Source organism: Labrus mixtus, chromosome 15, assembly GCF_963584025.1.
Source record: "Labrus mixtus chromosome 15, fLabMix1.1, whole genome shotgun sequence".
NCBI lineage: Eukaryota > Metazoa > Chordata > Actinopteri > Labriformes > Labridae > Labrus > Labrus mixtus.
In genome coordinates, this window is record NC_083626.1 from 23206346 (window position 1) to 23222934 (window position 16589).

Consider the following 16589-nt stretch of genomic DNA (forward strand, 5'->3'; position numbering starts at 1 on the left):
AAAATAAAATTCACGCCAAAAGTTGTCCGTAAAACAGGCTTTCTTTGTCACGTTTTGGACTGTCTTAAGTTTCAACACCAGCAATCTGCCTGTCTCAACGTGTTGTCTGTGATGGGGAGCCATAACTGAACCATGTTTTACAACAGTGCAGTTGCACTCAGAGACCTTCGGTAGGCGCCAAAAACACACCTTACCAAATTCATACACTATGTCGCTTTAAGGTATCATTACATGAGACTTTATGTTTATACATTCTTGATTAATCTACTTCAAGTGCTCTTTATGTGGAAAACTCTGCTACAAAGACATACTTTAGATAACTAAAATTAGGAAGAATAAAATAAAATAATTTGAAGCTGTACTTCCTTAAAGTGTTTCATTATATACTTTTAAAGCATGTTGTAAATATTTATTCAGAAAAGTGCATGTGACACAAATGAAGAAAAGCTCAGTGAACATTAGAAAAGTATAATTTAAAACAAACAGTGATGTTGCAGCTTTATGTTCAAATTAGGTTACAGACATTAAAACCTAATTTCAACATTTTCAACCAAATTTGAACTCTGAAATCACGGATTGTTCACCTGGTGGCTTAACAATTGAACCACATGTTAAAATACCATCTCAGCAGGCAGATCCCAGAGCCTGATGATGTCCCTCGGGGGTTCCCCCTCTTCAGCTCGTCGTGGCACTGATCGCCCCTCATACAGCCTCCCCTCCCCCCCTCTACGTAGTTTCCACGCAGCAGCAGGGGCAGCATACGTGTTTTCCTCATGAGGTGAAGTGCACTTTGCGTTTCCTCTCACGTCTGGCAATGGACCCAAAGCTTCGCAGGGTTTTCCCTTGTGTTTGAGCGATTTTTCTTTTAAAGTCAGATCTCTGAACTGTTGTTATCTTCACCCTCATCCTCCTCTTCATCATCATCATCATCATCATCAGAGCCAGAGAGGAGAAGATGGGCTGCTGCTCGGCACGATGCATGCTGATCCTCCTGTGCTGTGTGCAGTTGGTAAGATGTTTTTTTTCTCATACTCATTCATGATGCTAACTGATAAACACATGCTGTTTTCAGATCTCTAAGAGAGCACATTACAAAACCCTAATCTAACACCAGAGAAAACCTTGTTTACTGATTTGTTATAAAAGTTATTGTTATACTTTTTGCATCAAGTTTTCTTTTTATCTATAACAATCTAAAACATAATGTTTCACAACAGGCTGTAATAATGAAATATAAACCAACTTGAATTTCTGTTCAACTTTGGTGTTTTATTTGACGACCTTCCACTCACACTGTTATCATAAAGGCAGGTGACACATTACTGTCTCGTAATAACTTCAAACTGGAATAAAACACAAACGAAACAGAAGATGAGTGCCCTTAACTATTAATATTAACATAAAGTAAACATTTAAGGTAATTGTTTGATGTTTATTTTTAAGCTCAAACGATAACATTTACCTTATTTCAGCTTCTCAAATGTAAATTCTCAGATGTTTCCTTTACGTTTCATCTGAGGAAACTGAATGTTTTGGGGTTTTGGATTATTAAAAACAGACCAAACAAACATCAGATGGTGTCATCGTGGACTCTGGGATGTAATGACGGTCATTCTTCACATTTAATAGACAAAGCCATGAGAGTATAAAGTGATACGGAAAATATTTGTAGTATTTTAAACCTTTTTTGTCTTCTAGCATGTTAATAGCAAGTTTACTGCAGTTGGAAGTGCTAATAAAAAGCAGTGACCGCCCACCACTATAACCACCACAATGAAGGGCTGCAGCCACTTTGTCCTCTTCCTCCTCTGTGTTTCCCACCCTGCCCCCCCATCATGACAGACCGGAGCTTTGACCTCAAAGGACACAACATTAGAGCCACCAGTCTGTCTGCGCTACCCAGCATGCTTTGTCCCCCATGGCTCAGTTGCCTTGACAACTTATAAGAAATGAAGAATACAAACTTTTGGGACGCAAAGCAAGCCACAGCGACGCACTCATTTCATTTCACATCATTTTATAATTCATGATTTCTGCCTAGGTTTTTGAAATTCTGCTTCCTTCTCTACAGATCACAGCGCTGGAGCGGCAGGTGTTTGACTTCCTCGGCTACCAATGGGCTCCCATCATGATCAACTTCTTCCACATCATCATGGTCATCCTCGGCCTGTTTGGGGTCATCCAGTACAGAACACGTTATGTTGTTATGGTAAGGAAACTGTCTGTGTTACAGCCAGAGAGACTATCAGGTTTATTTTAGCATAATGTGCCTCATTTGAATATTTTTGTAGTTACAAGTCTTTACTTTTGATTTTTAGATTTTTAGTATTTCATCGTATTTCATCTTTATCCTATATTGATATATAATTTGTGTTCATCCATCAGATCAGGATGGATATCTCTGCTCCCGTTCTTTGTCATGCTTTGCCAAATTGATGCCGCTGTCGTAAAGTGCAGCTAATTGAAGTAAATTTCCTAACACCAAGCGGCAATCTCCAATGTTGAAAAATGAATCCAATGCTTGCACAGCGCAAAAATCTGCAATTCCTCAAGTGTCCACTTGAGGCATGCTGCATAAACCCCGGATGTTTTCATCCATTTTAAAACGCCCATTTTGACTACAGAAACAAACATGTTTATTACCTAGTTCAAAAACCAAATCTAGTCTCAATAGTCATTTCTTTATTTGTTAAAAGAGTTACGCATAATAAGGGGTGTGGCCGCCTCAGCACTAAGTCTTTGCCTGTTGTTAGGTTGACCAAAAGTTAGCGTGAGATAGCATTTCCCACATGGCAATCTTTGGGCTTCAAAAGTCTCCTTCAGAAACCTTTGAGTGATGTCACTGAGAAAACGTTCATGTTGTATACAATAAATTAGAGCACCCAGTTGACACATGCTCTTTGGATCACCATGACTGTGTTCAGAGTTCTTTGCTTTCGTTTCTCAGTACCTGCTGTGGACGATGTTGTGGGTCGGCTGGAATGTCTTTGTGAGCTGTCTCTACCTGGATCTGGGAGGGCTTTCAAAGGTGAGTCTAATGGTGACGTTTAGTGTCGGGTAATTAAAGGCCCACACATCCTCTGCTCCTTAAACACAGGGTTCACATCTTCTAGTCTAACACACTAAATGTTTAGTGGCATGACGTCACACATGCTTTTTCATCTCTCAGTTAACATAATAATCCCATTTTATCAGTTCTAGTATTTTGAATGGAGGTATGTCTTTATAAATCCAGTACAAATGCAAACATTGTTTATTCTAAGCTTTATGAAAACAACCTTTTTCGTCATCAGCCTATAATTAAAATACTTGTTTTAAGACAAGGTGAGTTTATTCATAAAGAACCACTCAGAGCTATCCACAGTGCTTCACAGAGTCAAAAACAGAGCTATAGAAATGTGACATTAAACTAAAATAAGACTTTCAATACAAAACATAAACAAGTACAAGATCAATTTAAAATGTGATCAGAACTTACATCAAACTAATTCAACCAAAGTAGATTTGAAGAAGTGGTTGAACTAATGGGAAGGCAGCAGTAAATAAAAAGTTATGTACAGTTATTTATTTTTGGGCTTACACGTAGAGACCGGACAGTAGATAAGAGTCAGAAATCAGGGACAGACATAGTGGGGGAAGACATGCAGGAAAAAGAGCCATGGATCCGAACCTGGGCCTGCCGCCTCGAGGACCACAGCCTCTGTACATGGGGCGCACACACGAACCACTTGGGCACCGGCGCTCCCCAGGCTGACAAACGTTTAACTGAAAAGCTTCCTGAGGAAATAGTTTTAAAACATCTTATCAACTCGGATCAGCTGCGTTCTTTATCTGGTTTGTTTTGTAATGATCTAAAGTGAGAAACTCAAAAGACCAGTTTGTACATTTGAATTGAATGACACGAGCGGACAGGAGGTCACTGGAATCAAAAGGCCTCGCAGACTGAATCCAGAAGATGTGAGATCTTTTTACTGATGGTTGTTTATGACAGGAGCATCATATTACTGTGAATGATTTAAAAAATGTAAACATTATGAATGGTAGAGAAGAGAATTTATAGAAGTATCTCTGTTGAAATGATGCTTTAAAAATCAGATAAGATAAGTTGTTTAATGACAGAGGTATGCTTTAAAGAATGTGAGTAACATTTCTAATAATTCAAAGTTTGTTGTCATTCAGCTGTGCGATATGTTTTTCTATTATCTTATGTTGTGTTTGCGCTCCATGTAAATATAAAATGGTCTCACATATACGTTTATAACAATTTAGAATGAATTCTCTTCTCCTACCGTCTCTCTGTTTTCCAGCTTTGTCTGTTATTACCGGTATCTGGACTCCATCACATCATTCATAACTGCAGTAAAGCATTAGATCTCCATATCATTAAAGACCGCTTCACACAGAGCTGGTGATGATAAAAAAAATAGAAATAAAAAACATATTAAATGAAATTAGATAAATGTTTGTCTTGTTAAAAAGATATATTCATCAGTAGGAGCCTCTGACAAACGCGAGGCACGTGCTTAACCATATCATGTTTACACTACACCCGATCCTTGTTGCAGATCCGATTTCTCCTCCATCTTTTTATAGCTGTGAATTGATACTCTCTGCTGCATATAATCCATTAAAGCAGGAGTATCTTAATAGCTGACACCACATTTATTCTGCCTGTTTTGTCCGTGCAGGACAGCGACATACTCACCCTGGGAGTATCTTCACATCGCTCATGGTGGAGGGACAACGGGCCGGGCTGTGAGAGCGAGAGTCTTCCCTCCGCTGGGTGGCAGAACCAGCAGAACCCGGAGCTGAGCACGGTGCTGAGCTGCTGGTTAGAGTACCAATACATCGAAATCGTGCACTGCATCGTCCAGCTCCTCGTTTCTGTGAGTCTCGTCACTGCTGGGTGTCAGACTTAATCTCTGTTATATTTTATACTTACACCACGCTGTACAGAAAACAGGGAACACGTCAAAGGTCTGCATTGAGAATGTTGCTGAATGTTGCTTTTGTCATAAAAACAACAACAAAATAACAACAAAAGGGAGTTTGAGCAGCTCTTTGGCAGAAGCAGCACGGACTGAAACAGCGGCATTAAGACAAAACTTAAGAACACATTGAAGCTAGAGTATGTGAGTATCATAAGGAAATTAAAGATTCAAATGTAAACCAAAATGAATTCATAAAAACTCCAAACTAAACTTGAGGATCGATGGGTGCTCTTTGCACAGCTGTCCTCCTGGTCCAGTGCGCAGCTAGAGCAGGAACAGACAGCTCTCAAGATCACAGTACACAACAGCGCACAACAGGATTGTTCACATAGACTTTAAAGTTGAAGGCTTTTTAATACGTTGGAATAACAACACGTTTCACATTGTGGCCTCCTCAGGTTCGCTCTATATAAACTGTTTGATCATTTATTAAAATGACTGACGGTCAAATCAGAAAATGTTTATAACAATGACTTCGATGATTGTTGATTTGGATAACAATTGATTTCAGTTTCAGCTGAACTTATAAAATATACCATTTAAAAAAAAAAAACTTCTTCTGATGTTTTGTCTGTAAAAATCTGTTTTTGTAAAGTAACTGAAGCTGTCAGCTAAACACAAACAAACAGAAAGTACAAAATCTCCCTCTGAAATGTAACATTGCTTGACGTACCAGAACAAATACCTCAGACTTCAGTGTTTGAGTAAATGTACTTTGTTACATGTCTGTTTAAATTCAGTGACCTAAAACAAGTCAGAAGGACAAAGAAACGACTCATTAATGCTTAAAAAAAACCTTCACTGAGAGGCATATTAACCATCTAATATTGTTTTAATATTACATCTGCCCACTCCCGAAAGGACTGTTGCTTAGCAACAGCAACAGGCCTGGAACATTTAAAAACGGCACAGCATTATTGAACCAAACCCCGATGGTAGTAAAGTGAATGCTCCTTGTTATTTATTGAAGCTAATCTTCCTTCAGATGTTAAAAAGCATCTCAAGTGGAATCAGCGTGTTTAAACATCCTTTATATGCAGATGAACTCGTTCTGTAGGCCTGAGGTTTGTCTATCCACACTTTATAACATTCAGCTCATCACACAGATCAACACATACATAAGTACATGTTCTAAAAAAGTACTCACAAAAACAAAACAGGATAAAAGGCCAAATAGCCTGTGATATCAATCTGATGCTTGACTTGGCTATAGATCATTTCACTTGTATTATAAAGGAATACATCAAGTTTTCCTCTCATTGCAAATATGAGATTTATAGATCTGCAGACACAAAACATAGACCTACACAGGTTTTACTAAAAATATGAATCAAACAACTAAATGGCACTAAGCTATCATTTATTTAATATTTACACCTGTGCTTTTCCATGTCATATAGAATAGAAAGTTTATTTATAAGCACATGTCATTATATATAAATATCCTGATCAATCTTTGATGTGATGTGTTGATTAATTGTTTCCTCAGTATGCTTTGTGACAAACAAGCTTTTATAACATAGAAGACACGACAAAGAACAAACTGTTTCACTACAAGAGATGAACATTTAGACATGTTTGTGTTCATCTCTACAGCTCCTGGGCTTTGTTTACGCCTGCTACATCGTCAGCACTTCCTCAGATGAAGAAGACAGCTGTGAGTATGATGCTGATCAATAATGGAAACACTGTACGGAAAAAAATGTATTTAGTTTGCATCTTTTATCCATTTTTACAACATTGCATGTATTACATCCCATTAAAAGATACATTTATGACAACGCGACATTTACATTTTCTGTTTGCTTTTTTTATTTGCTTTAACTTGTTTATTTATTTATGTTATTTCTTGCTCATTGTAGTTAATTTCATTGGTGAATTTCATCATCCATCCAAACCCTCTCAGTTGTTCTTCTAGTGTGAAGAACTGCAGGTAGGTTCAGTGACATGATTGCTGATATATCTCTTTGGCACCCATCCATCTTCTTACTTCAGTATCTTACAATTTTTTCTGCATTTTTTTTCTTAGATTATAAGTAACGACAAAAGTAAAGCAGTTGAGGACAAGTGGAGAAGGAGCCCTGCAGAAGCGGAGACAGCTTTTTGTCTTGAGGACTGTCATTGTTTGGCTGCTTTGGTCTGGGTTGTCAATAAAACATCAGTCCCCAGATGTGGAACTACACTGTGCACACACTGTACGCAACGGCACGAGTCGAGTAGGGAGTTTTCCAGATTATCACTGTGTTGAAAGTGTAGGCTATGCCTTATACTTAATAGCCTACCAGTTTTTAAGCATTGCATACTAAAAATCTACCTCTCTGTGTTTGTCTGTGAGTTTGTATACACTTGTTTATGTAAGAGATAAGTAACCACTACATAATAAGCACTGGAGTATGAAAAGGAAGTGATAGAAAGTAGGAACTTTTTATGTTTTGTAAAATGTATAAATTATTGAAATATTGTAATTTCAATTAGAAAATGTAACCATCCCAACTGGTGTAATGTGTGCTATGATTACGTTGAATAAAGCTCATCTACAATACTTCTTGTCATGGAGGGTTGCGAACAGTTCTTTATAATTGAAACGTTGAAGTTAATTGACGGGTGAATGCTAAATGTTGTTTTTACATTACTCTCATGAATGTGTTGATTTTAAGATAATACGCTTTTTAGAGTTTTTTTATTTTATTATTTTATTATTTTGATGACATCACAATACAAACAGGAGTGAAAACCCACAACCCAATCCATGGACATAACCCCCCCCCCCCCAACAAACAAACACACACACACACACACACACACACACACACACACACACACACACACACACACACACACACACACAACCAGAGAGGAGGTACACATATTACAAATAGTTCATCTAAACCCTGTGCCAAGAACACAAACAGCACACATATCATCGTACATCATCAATGTGTTAGTGCTACATCCAAGCTGTCCGCAATAGAAATGTCCATAAATAAAACAAAAAAAAAGATAAATCCATACAGGTACAAACTTTATAGAGTTTTTTAAAAGCACTTTTTAAAAGTTTTTTTTTGTTTTCAAATGCTAAATAATGAAAAAAAAAATGTGAACGAGTAAAACGGGAATGTGACAAAATGCTGCTACTTTTTTTTTTTTTTTTTTTTAATGCGTCGTTTGCGTCACAGACGTCATTTCCGCCCGCCAGAACCCCGGATGAAACTGCCATTGGGGCAAATGAGCAGGGCCACCGAGGCTGGTTGGATTTTAATATAACGGAGAGGGGGTCGGAGCGGATTGAAGCCCCAGCTGGATTAATGTCGACAGGACAGTGCGGAGCGCCAGCAGGGCTACGACGAGCGAACTACCCGCGCCGAGCAGAGACCCCGGTTAACGGCGTCAGCTAACTGTGTTTAAGTGTTAGCAGAGGAGCAGCTTCTCCAGCTATTAGCCTGTCCACACAACGGAGCTGCTGCTGCACACATCACACACTGTACGGCTTGTCAGGGCTTCAGACTGACACAACACCTGCTGGATGAATGATGTCTGCCGCTAGCATTGACCCTCAGGTAAGCAGCCACAAGAAAAGCTCGGGTTTTTTTTTTTTAATTTCCACGGTGAGGCGAGATGTGCGGTGTGTGCATCACCACCACCAGCAGCAGCAGCAGCAGCAGCTAGTCAGCTAGTTAGCAAACTGAGAGGAGGTTAGCTTGAAAACTGGCCCCTGCTGGTTACAGAAGGCCTGGACCACAGCTACCATTAAAGCACCTGACTGGGGGAAATATGTGCACAACATACCGCCCAGCATCTCTTAAATGTGTCCGGCAGGTTATCAGAGGACGTCGTTTACAGATGTTAATGTGCAGCCTGGATAAAGTGTTGATGCTTTGAAAAACATATAAGCAAGTTTTCTTTTTTTTTTTTCCTCCTTTCACATGCATCCCCCCCCCCCCCTCTTTAATTTGACCACTAAGACATCGAAAGGACAAGATGCAAGCAAAGGTAAGAGAAAAATCTTTCTTTTTGAATCTTCAGATGTTTTTATAAAGATGCCACTCTTAAACATTGTTAACTCCTTTTTTTTTTTAGCACAAAACACATCTGACATCTTTATGTTGTTGCTCTCATGTCAACAGAGAAACTACAACACTGTAGAGACATTTCAGTATTTTTTTGTTCCTCACATTTAATTGTTTATTTTGTAGCTTTTTTTTTAATTGTGTAGTAAAACAGTTTATCTTACACATTCAAAAGATCAGCGGCCACTATTCTGACACAAACAGGAAAACCTTTTTTTTTTTTAATTGTTATACAACCCCAAACAATAGTCATGTGGTCCACACATGAACCCCTTTTTGTGATCTGTTTACTTTCCTTTAACCGGTGTAGGATGTTGCTATCATCTTCAACAGAGAAACTAAAACTGTGTAGATACATTTGAGTATTTTTGTTCATCACATTTAATTGTTTATTTTGTAGCTTTTTGTACTAAATTGTGTAGTAAAACATCTTACACACTTAAAAGATCAGCAGCTCTAAAGGTTACTTTAATTCAAAAGGCCACTATTCTGACACAAACAGGAAAACCTTTTTTTAATTGTTATACAACCCCAAACAATAATCTTGTGGTCCACACTTGAAACCCTTTTTGTGATCTGTTTACTTTCTTTTAACCGCAGCTTAGATAACTAAAAGGTGTAGGATGTTGCTATCATAACTTACACTAAGTAATTATTTAAGACTTCATGACTGCATCATAAAGATCCTTATGTCAACAGAGAAACTACAACACTGTAGATACATTTTAGTATTTTTGTTCGTCACATTTAATTGTTTATTTTGTAGCTTTTTGTACTAAATTGTGTAGTAAAACAGCTTACACATTCAAAAGATCATGAAAGGTTACTTTATTTCAAAAGGCCACGATTCTGACACAAACAGGAAAACCTTTTTTTAATTGTTATACAACCTTAAACAATAATCTTGTGCTCCACACTTGAACCCCTTTTTGTGATCTGTTTACTTTCTGTTAACCGGTGTAGGATGTTTCAATCATCTTCAACTTATACTAAGTAATTATTTAAGACTTCATGACTGAAGACGTTATGAGTTGACGCTATGCAAATAAAAAATGATTGATTGATTGACTGCATCATAAAGATCCTTATGTCAACAGAGAAACTACAACTGTGTAGATACATTTGAGTATTTTTTGTTCATCACATTTAATTGTTTATTTTGTAGCTTTTTTAAAATTGTGTAGTCAAACAGTTTATCTTTGGAAAACACCTTATACATTCAAAAGATCAGCAGCTCTAAAGGTTACTTTAATTCAAAAGGCCACTATTCTGACACAAACAGGAAAACCTTTTTTTTTTTTTTAAATTGTTATACAACCTTAAACAATAGTCATGTGGTCCACACATGAACCCCTTTTTGTGATCTGTTTACTTTCTTTTAAACGGTGTAGGATGTTGCTATCATAACTTATACTGAGTAATTATTTAAGACTGCATCATAAAGATATTTTGAGGTTTTTTGTTAACAGTCAGATTTCCAGCGTTGATAGCAGTTTGATATTATTGCAGGCTTTCCAGTCTCTGTGCAGAATGGCTCCCTCCACCAGAAGGATACAGTCCATGACAATGACTTTGAGCCTTATCTCACCGGCCAGTCTAATCAGGTATGAAACATCTTTCTGTCTTTTCATATCAATTATTATTACATCTTGTAGTTTTAACAGAATATATTATTTGTTTTCCTTTTTGTAGAATAACAGCTATCAGTCCATGACAGACCCTTACCTGTCCAGCTACTATGCCCCCTCCATTGGATTTCCTTACCCCCTCAGTGAGGCTCCTTGGTCTACTGGAGGCGACCCGCCTATCCCCTACCTGACACCCTACGCCCCCCTCAGCAATGGCGACCACCACTTCATGCACGACACGGTGTTCGGGCAGCCGGGCGGGCTCAGCAGCAGCATCTATCCTCACAGGTTTAACTTTTTCCCGGAGAACCCGGCCTTCTCCACCTGGGGCACCAGCGGCTCTCAGGGCCAGCAGACTCAGAGCTCGGCCTACGGGGGGAGTTACAGTTACCCGCCGAGCTCACTAGGAGGCACTCTGGTCCCTGATGGCCAGACTGGTTTCCATAGCGACACCCTGAGCAAGGCTCCAGGTATGAACAGCCTGGAGCAGGGCATGCTGGGCCTAAAAATAGGAGGGGATGTGACAGGAAGTGGCTCTGGTGTGAAGAGTGGAGGCTCTGTGATCGGTGGCGGTGTGGCTGCAGCTGTTGCCACGGGCAACGGAGGCACTCCAATAGGAATGCCCCCTCCAAAACCTACATCGTGGGCTGCAATTGCTAGTAAACCTGCCAAGATGCAGCAACAAAAGATCAAGAACAAACCTGGAACACCCATAGCTGGAGGAGGTCTGCCTCCACCCAACATTAAACACAACATGGACATTGACACATGGGATAATAAAGGGACTATTAACAAAATGGCCCCTCCTCTGCCTCATCACCATCACCACCACCAGCACCAGCCTCAGCTTCACTCCCACGCTGCCAGTCTCATACCCCCCCTTCAGCAGTCCATACAGTCTGCCCAGTCCCTGGTGCAGCAGATGACCATGCAGGGTCCTCCACCTCCTCCTCCACAGTCCTACCAGAGCCACAACTCTGCCCCGACACCTCAGACCCGCTGGGTGGCCCCTCGCAACAGAAACTTGTGCTATGGGGGCGGAAGCTTGGACAGCAGTGGCTCCTCTAACGGGTGTGGTGTTGGTAACGGGATTGGAGGGGGTGGGGGTGTGCCCCCAGAGCCAGGGTCAGAGTCCCACCCTGTGCTGGAGAAACTGCGAGCGGCTCACAGCTACAACCCTAAGGAGTTTGACTGGAACCTGAAAAATGGCCGCGTCTTCATCATCAAGAGCTACTCCGAGGACGACATCCACCGCTCCATCAAGTACTCCATCTGGTGCAGCACAGAGCACGGCAACAAACGTTTGGACTCGGCCTTCAGAGCAATGAACGCTAAAGGTCCCGTCTACTTGTTGTACAGTGTCAACGGCAGCGGCCATTTCTGCGGCGTGGCCGAAATGCGCTCGCCAGTGGACTACGGCACCAGCGCAGGCGTTTGGGCACAGGACAAGTGGAAAGGCAAGTTTGACGTGAACTGGTTGTTTGTTAAGGACGTGCCAAATAGTCAACTGCGCCACATCCGCCTAGAGAACAATGACAACAAGCCAGTCACCAACTCACGTGACACTCAAGAGGTTCCTTTGGAAAAGGCAAAGCAGGTGCTCAAGATCATCGCCCAGTACAAACACACCACCTCCATATTTGACGACTTCTCCCACTACGAGAAGAAGCAGGAGGAGGAGGAGGTGGTGAAAAAGGTAACAGCCATACGTATGACTCTTTAATTTAAAGGAGACGTTAGAAGGCCGTTTGAATTTTTTTTTTTTTTTTTTTAAAAAGCTTTCCACCAGAGGCAAAAATTATATTCTTAAATGAAATAATATTATTCATCTGGATCAATTTCTTTTAATTTCAGATTATGTACCCCAGTAAGATGTTGATTTTTCCTCTTTAACTCTCCAGTGATCGTTCATTCTAAAATCATCATCACCCTTGCAGATGAAATATTAAAATGTTGTGTTTTTAAGAGTTGTGAGATGTGTGTTTCTAATGTGAATTTTAAATAAAGCTTTGCATGTTTTTTTTTTTTTTTTTTTTAAACAGAGCTATGAACCTGCCCCAATACAGAGCCGGTCCCGAATGGATCAGGTAAAGTCTGTTTTCTCTTTTCTCTCTCTCTCTCTCTGTCTTTATTGGGAACGGTCGAGAGGAAAATACTATTAGGAGAATTAATGACAATGTAAGCAAAATAACATGCATGAAATAATCTATTCAGCCTTTAACATGGGCGGCAGTAGCTCAGTCTGTAGGGACTTGAGGGATCCGGTTCAAGTCCCAGTGCGGACTAAAATATGGAAGTTGGTCTGGTAGCTTGAGAGGTGTCAGGGCACCTTCCAGAGAACCCAATCCCAAACAGCTCTGAAGCGCTCCCTGTGTAGCAGCTCCACTCTGACATCACTCCACTAATGCATGTCCACAGGTCCTGTTTGTGCATCTATTTTGGGCCTACGTGTGAGAAGCATGTCTCTCAATTTACGGAGTGTAAACCAGAATTTTCCTCAAGAGATTGATAAAGTATGGAAAAGAAAAAAAATCATGAAATGCATTCCGCTGTTAAACTGCAACACAGCAGTTATAGTCAGATTTTAATGATACAATTCCATTGAAGTAGTTGAATGTAATAGTGAATCATTTGTCCGTGCTCTTGCTTTCCATTTGATGAATCAGATTTTTCTTAATGATCTGTTACAAAGCGTTGTAGTCATAGAGAAACACGTGTCAGCGTTGGCCTTTACATGCTTGATTCTCATTCATTCCTCGTCTGTTACAGGATCGTCAGAAGTAAAAAGAAGACGGCTGTTGATGGAAATTTAGATTTAAAAGGAAAACACAAGGACATGAAGAAATTGAAAACTAATATTTTTTTCTATTTAATTTTATTGACTTTGGCCCATGACAAACTTTTGACCCACGTTGCTCCTGGTTCCCTCTTGTCTAAAGATGCGTGCAGGGATGAAGCTCGTTCCACCGGTTGAATCGCTTCAATAATATATATTTTCTTTTCAGTTTTTTTTTTCAGCCTTATAAATCTTTATTGCAACCCCTGGAACTTGCATTCTTGACTAAATATAAGTAACAAATATCTGCACGTCTGTTTTTGAAAAATCTCTTGACAACATGCTGCTGATATTCGGTGACTGTTCACTTTGTGGTTTGTGTGTTGGAGAAATGTTAAGTGCTTGTATCGGTTAATCTTATTGAGTGAACAACACTTTATTGACAAATGTCTGCTATCTGTGTGTGGCCAGTTGTGTTTGACTTGATCACAAGAAAAAAGAGCTTCTATAATGCCCCTCTTTTGATTTGCTTTTTAATTTGTAATGTTCAGGGGCGTCTTACTTTGGTGGAAGAATGTGTACGCTGAGAGTTTCTGTTTGCATAGACATAATCGTGACATTAGAGAGCGTAACTGTTAGAAGATATTTTGAAATAGTTTGTCACCTGGCTTACAAATGATCTAAACTTAGGTGGAGAAAATGTGTGTCACTCCAGAGTGGAGCCTTAACATTTCTTTTCAGCATGAGTGTTAATGATTTTTTTTTTTCTTTCTTCTTCCATAATTGTACCTCAAAAATTTTTCAGCGATAGAGATTCAGGGAAAAGACGTCTAGAGATAAAACGCTCTGAAAGGTGGTCCCTCTCTTTCTTTTTCAAAAGATGGAAATACAAATCTAATGTATGAGTTCAGGTTTTAATCAACAAAATATTCTATTTTTTTTCCCCCCCATTACGAGAACTTTTATGTTCCAAAAGAGGTCTCTGTTTATGTATTCTGGAGGAAATGTAGCATGTATTGCTTTTAAAACTCTAGCCAGGCCTGTCACTTTGTCTGTTGTTGTTTTTTTCTTTGTCCTTTATTAACAATTTTAATCTCGACATTCTCATCATTTTCATTGCTATAACCTGTCCACATCATCCTCAGACAATGTAAGCTTTAATGTACCGGCATTTCTAACTTGAGATCGCATCAAAAATGTTTAACTGTAGCATTATACTTAACTGATTTCTTGTCAAGTGTATGAAAAACCCAGAGACTAGCCTATATGGTATATGTTTGTGATTTTCTTTCTTTCTTTCTAAAAAAAAATAATTGCTTGCTGTATTGTGTGTATGCAGGAGTGAAAGAAAAGAGAGGGAGTATGATTGTGGAGCAATCAGAGTTATATTACTGGTATTGGAATATAGAAAATTTATGCAAAAAAAGTTTTAAGTCACCCCTGAATTAAATATCCATTGTACCAGAGGTCACCACCACATTCTTAGATTAAATCATGTTCATTATTAAAGATATACTTATCTGTAGTGGCTGGTTTTTTCTTATTGTGGAGAATGCGACGTTTCGACACAAATCACAACATGTATTGAATGGATTCACAGTCGAGCTAGATTCAGATCGGAGAAAATATCCATTAATCTTGCACTCAGTCCAATGATCCAGTGAAAACGTACTGACGGTCAGACGTGTAATATCTGGAGAAGTCTTTGCAGAGGTATGGCAAAGAAATGAACTGATTATTCATGAGTATGTTTTCATTAGTTTATATCACATGAAAAGATTAATTGTGTTTTTTTAGCTCTCTACATCCACAGAGGGAGCAAACCTCATACTAGAAGTCCATTGATTTGTTTCTACTGTAGCCCAGAATGGACAAACTTCACAATAGAAGGTTTTTTCTGTTTTTTTCAGTCAACTGAATTTCTTTTGGTTTTGGGCTGTTAGTAAGACTGTAAGGAAACTAAAGTGCTCTTATGGACTGCAGCTATCAAAGTAACTGGGATTTTTATAATCACTAAATCTAACTTTGTGTGTTTAAAAAAAATAATCATCCATTAGGTTTGGAAATGAAAAAAAAAAGACTGATGCCAATTGGACAGAATGAAGGTGGTAGCTCTGTATTACTTATTTAGTCTGTTCAACAGTCAAAAAGTGAAATGAAATCCAGTGTGTTTTGATATACAGTAACGAAAAACAGGACATTTATTTAAGGGTTAGCAGAAATGTGAAGATATTTGGATTCTTTGCATGAAAATCACAATTAGGCTACGACACAAATATAAAAATCTTTAATATTTTCTAAGGAATTTCCTGTTTGATTTATTGATATTTCAGCATTAGCCATCATCTTGCACCCTGTAAACCGGTTGTCAATGACTTATTCTTGACTAAATTGCAGCTTTAATATATTGTCTCACCAAAATAGAAATTCGAGTATCACAAACATACAGTTGAGCTCATCAGGTAGCAGACTCTGTGAGCTCCCTGCATGTGCAAACATCACAACAACAGATTGTGTTCATGATGAGCGATCAGAAAAACAGGCAGCCTTTGTTCCTGTGAGTCCAGCCAGGTGTTCTCCTCCTCCTCCTCCTCCTCCTCCTCCTCCTCCTCTCTCTCCTTTTCTGCAGATGTTTTAAATCTCTCCATCAGTGATGCAGGACGTGTGTTTCAGTGAGTGAGTGTGTGTGTGCGCGTGTGATTCCTCTCTTGGCATTCACCGCGTGCCTTAATTGTATGGCTAATAAATCAAGGTCCGCCGTGAACACGAGGAGTGGGAATCCAGCTTTTATCGAGAGGAAGTTGGAGCTTTGTGAGAATGTAACCAAAAAACATACATAGAAAAAGAATTAAATAAATGTCAACAAAGGCCTGGACGCCATTTACACCATGAAATTGGGTATTAACCAACGCTTCTAATGTAATGTTACACCAGTTAAACAATTGCTCTTAACATCAATTACACATTAAGAATGCGAATTTCTGCTGTATCATAATAAAAAAAAATTATTCTCGTCCTTTTTTTTTTTTTTTTGGTCATCACCTAATGAAGCTCCTCTTCTTACGCCATAAATAAATGTCCAGTTCCTGAAGTCAGCTGCGTGCCTTCATTATCTCCGGCTCTCCTC

The 16589-nt window shown here is 39.2% G+C and overlaps 2 protein-coding genes across 3 annotated transcripts; both read left to right on the forward strand.

Moving 5' to 3' along the window:
• The first annotated feature begins 701 nt into the window (after positions 1-701).
• Positions 702-7533, forward strand: nkain5 (sodium/potassium transporting ATPase interacting 5). 2 transcript variants are annotated; one of them, XM_061057778.1, is made up of 7 exons: positions 706-1009; positions 2072-2209; positions 2948-3028; positions 4689-4886; positions 6588-6648; positions 6854-6924; positions 7021-7533. In XM_061057778.1, the coding sequence occupies exons 1-6, from the start codon at positions 956-958 to the stop codon at positions 6907-6909; spliced, it is 588 nt and encodes a 195-aa protein (XP_060913761.1). In that variant the 5' UTR covers positions 706-955; the 3' UTR covers positions 6910-6924; positions 7021-7533. The 2 variants fall into 2 exon arrangements, with proteins under 2 accessions (XP_060913762.1, XP_060913761.1); XM_061057779.1 differs by lacking the exon at positions 6854-6924 and having other exon boundaries at positions 702-1009.
• Positions 7534-8463: 930 nt separating this feature from the next.
• ythdf1 (YTH N6-methyladenosine RNA binding protein F1) lies at positions 8464-14759 on the forward strand. The gene is made up of 6 exons (XM_061057777.1): positions 8464-8548; positions 8954-8981; positions 10568-10662; positions 10751-12382; positions 12729-12773; positions 13456-14759. Exons 1-6 carry the CDS (start codon positions 8519-8521, stop codon positions 13468-13470), a joined length of 1845 nt encoding a protein of 614 aa, XP_060913760.1. The 5' UTR covers positions 8464-8518; the 3' UTR covers positions 13471-14759.
• The last annotated feature ends 1830 nt before the right edge of the window (positions 14760-16589 follow it).

Bases quoted from the DNA above. Each gene is read 5' to 3' on its own strand.
- ythdf1 (XM_061057777.1), top strand. From the start codon at position 8,519: ATGATGTCTGCCGCTAGCATTGACCCTCAG. The intron at 8,982-10,567 runs GTAAGAGAAAAA...ATATTATTGCAG, and splicing joins AGGACAAGATGCAAGCAAAG to GCTTTCCAGTCTCTGTGCAG. The intron at 12,383-12,728 runs GTAACAGCCATA...TTTTTTAAACAG, and splicing joins AGGAGGAGGTGGTGAAAAAG to AGCTATGAACCTGCCCCAAT.
- nkain5 (XM_061057778.1), top strand. From the start codon at position 956: ATGGGCTGCTGCTCGGCACGATGCATGCTGATCCTCCTGTGCTGTGTG. The intron at 1,010-2,071 runs GTAAGATGTTTT...CCTTCTCTACAG, and splicing joins TCCTGTGCTGTGTGCAGTTG to ATCACAGCGCTGGAGCGGCA. The intron at 2,210-2,947 runs GTAAGGAAACTG...TTCGTTTCTCAG, and splicing joins GAACACGTTATGTTGTTATG to TACCTGCTGTGGACGATGTT.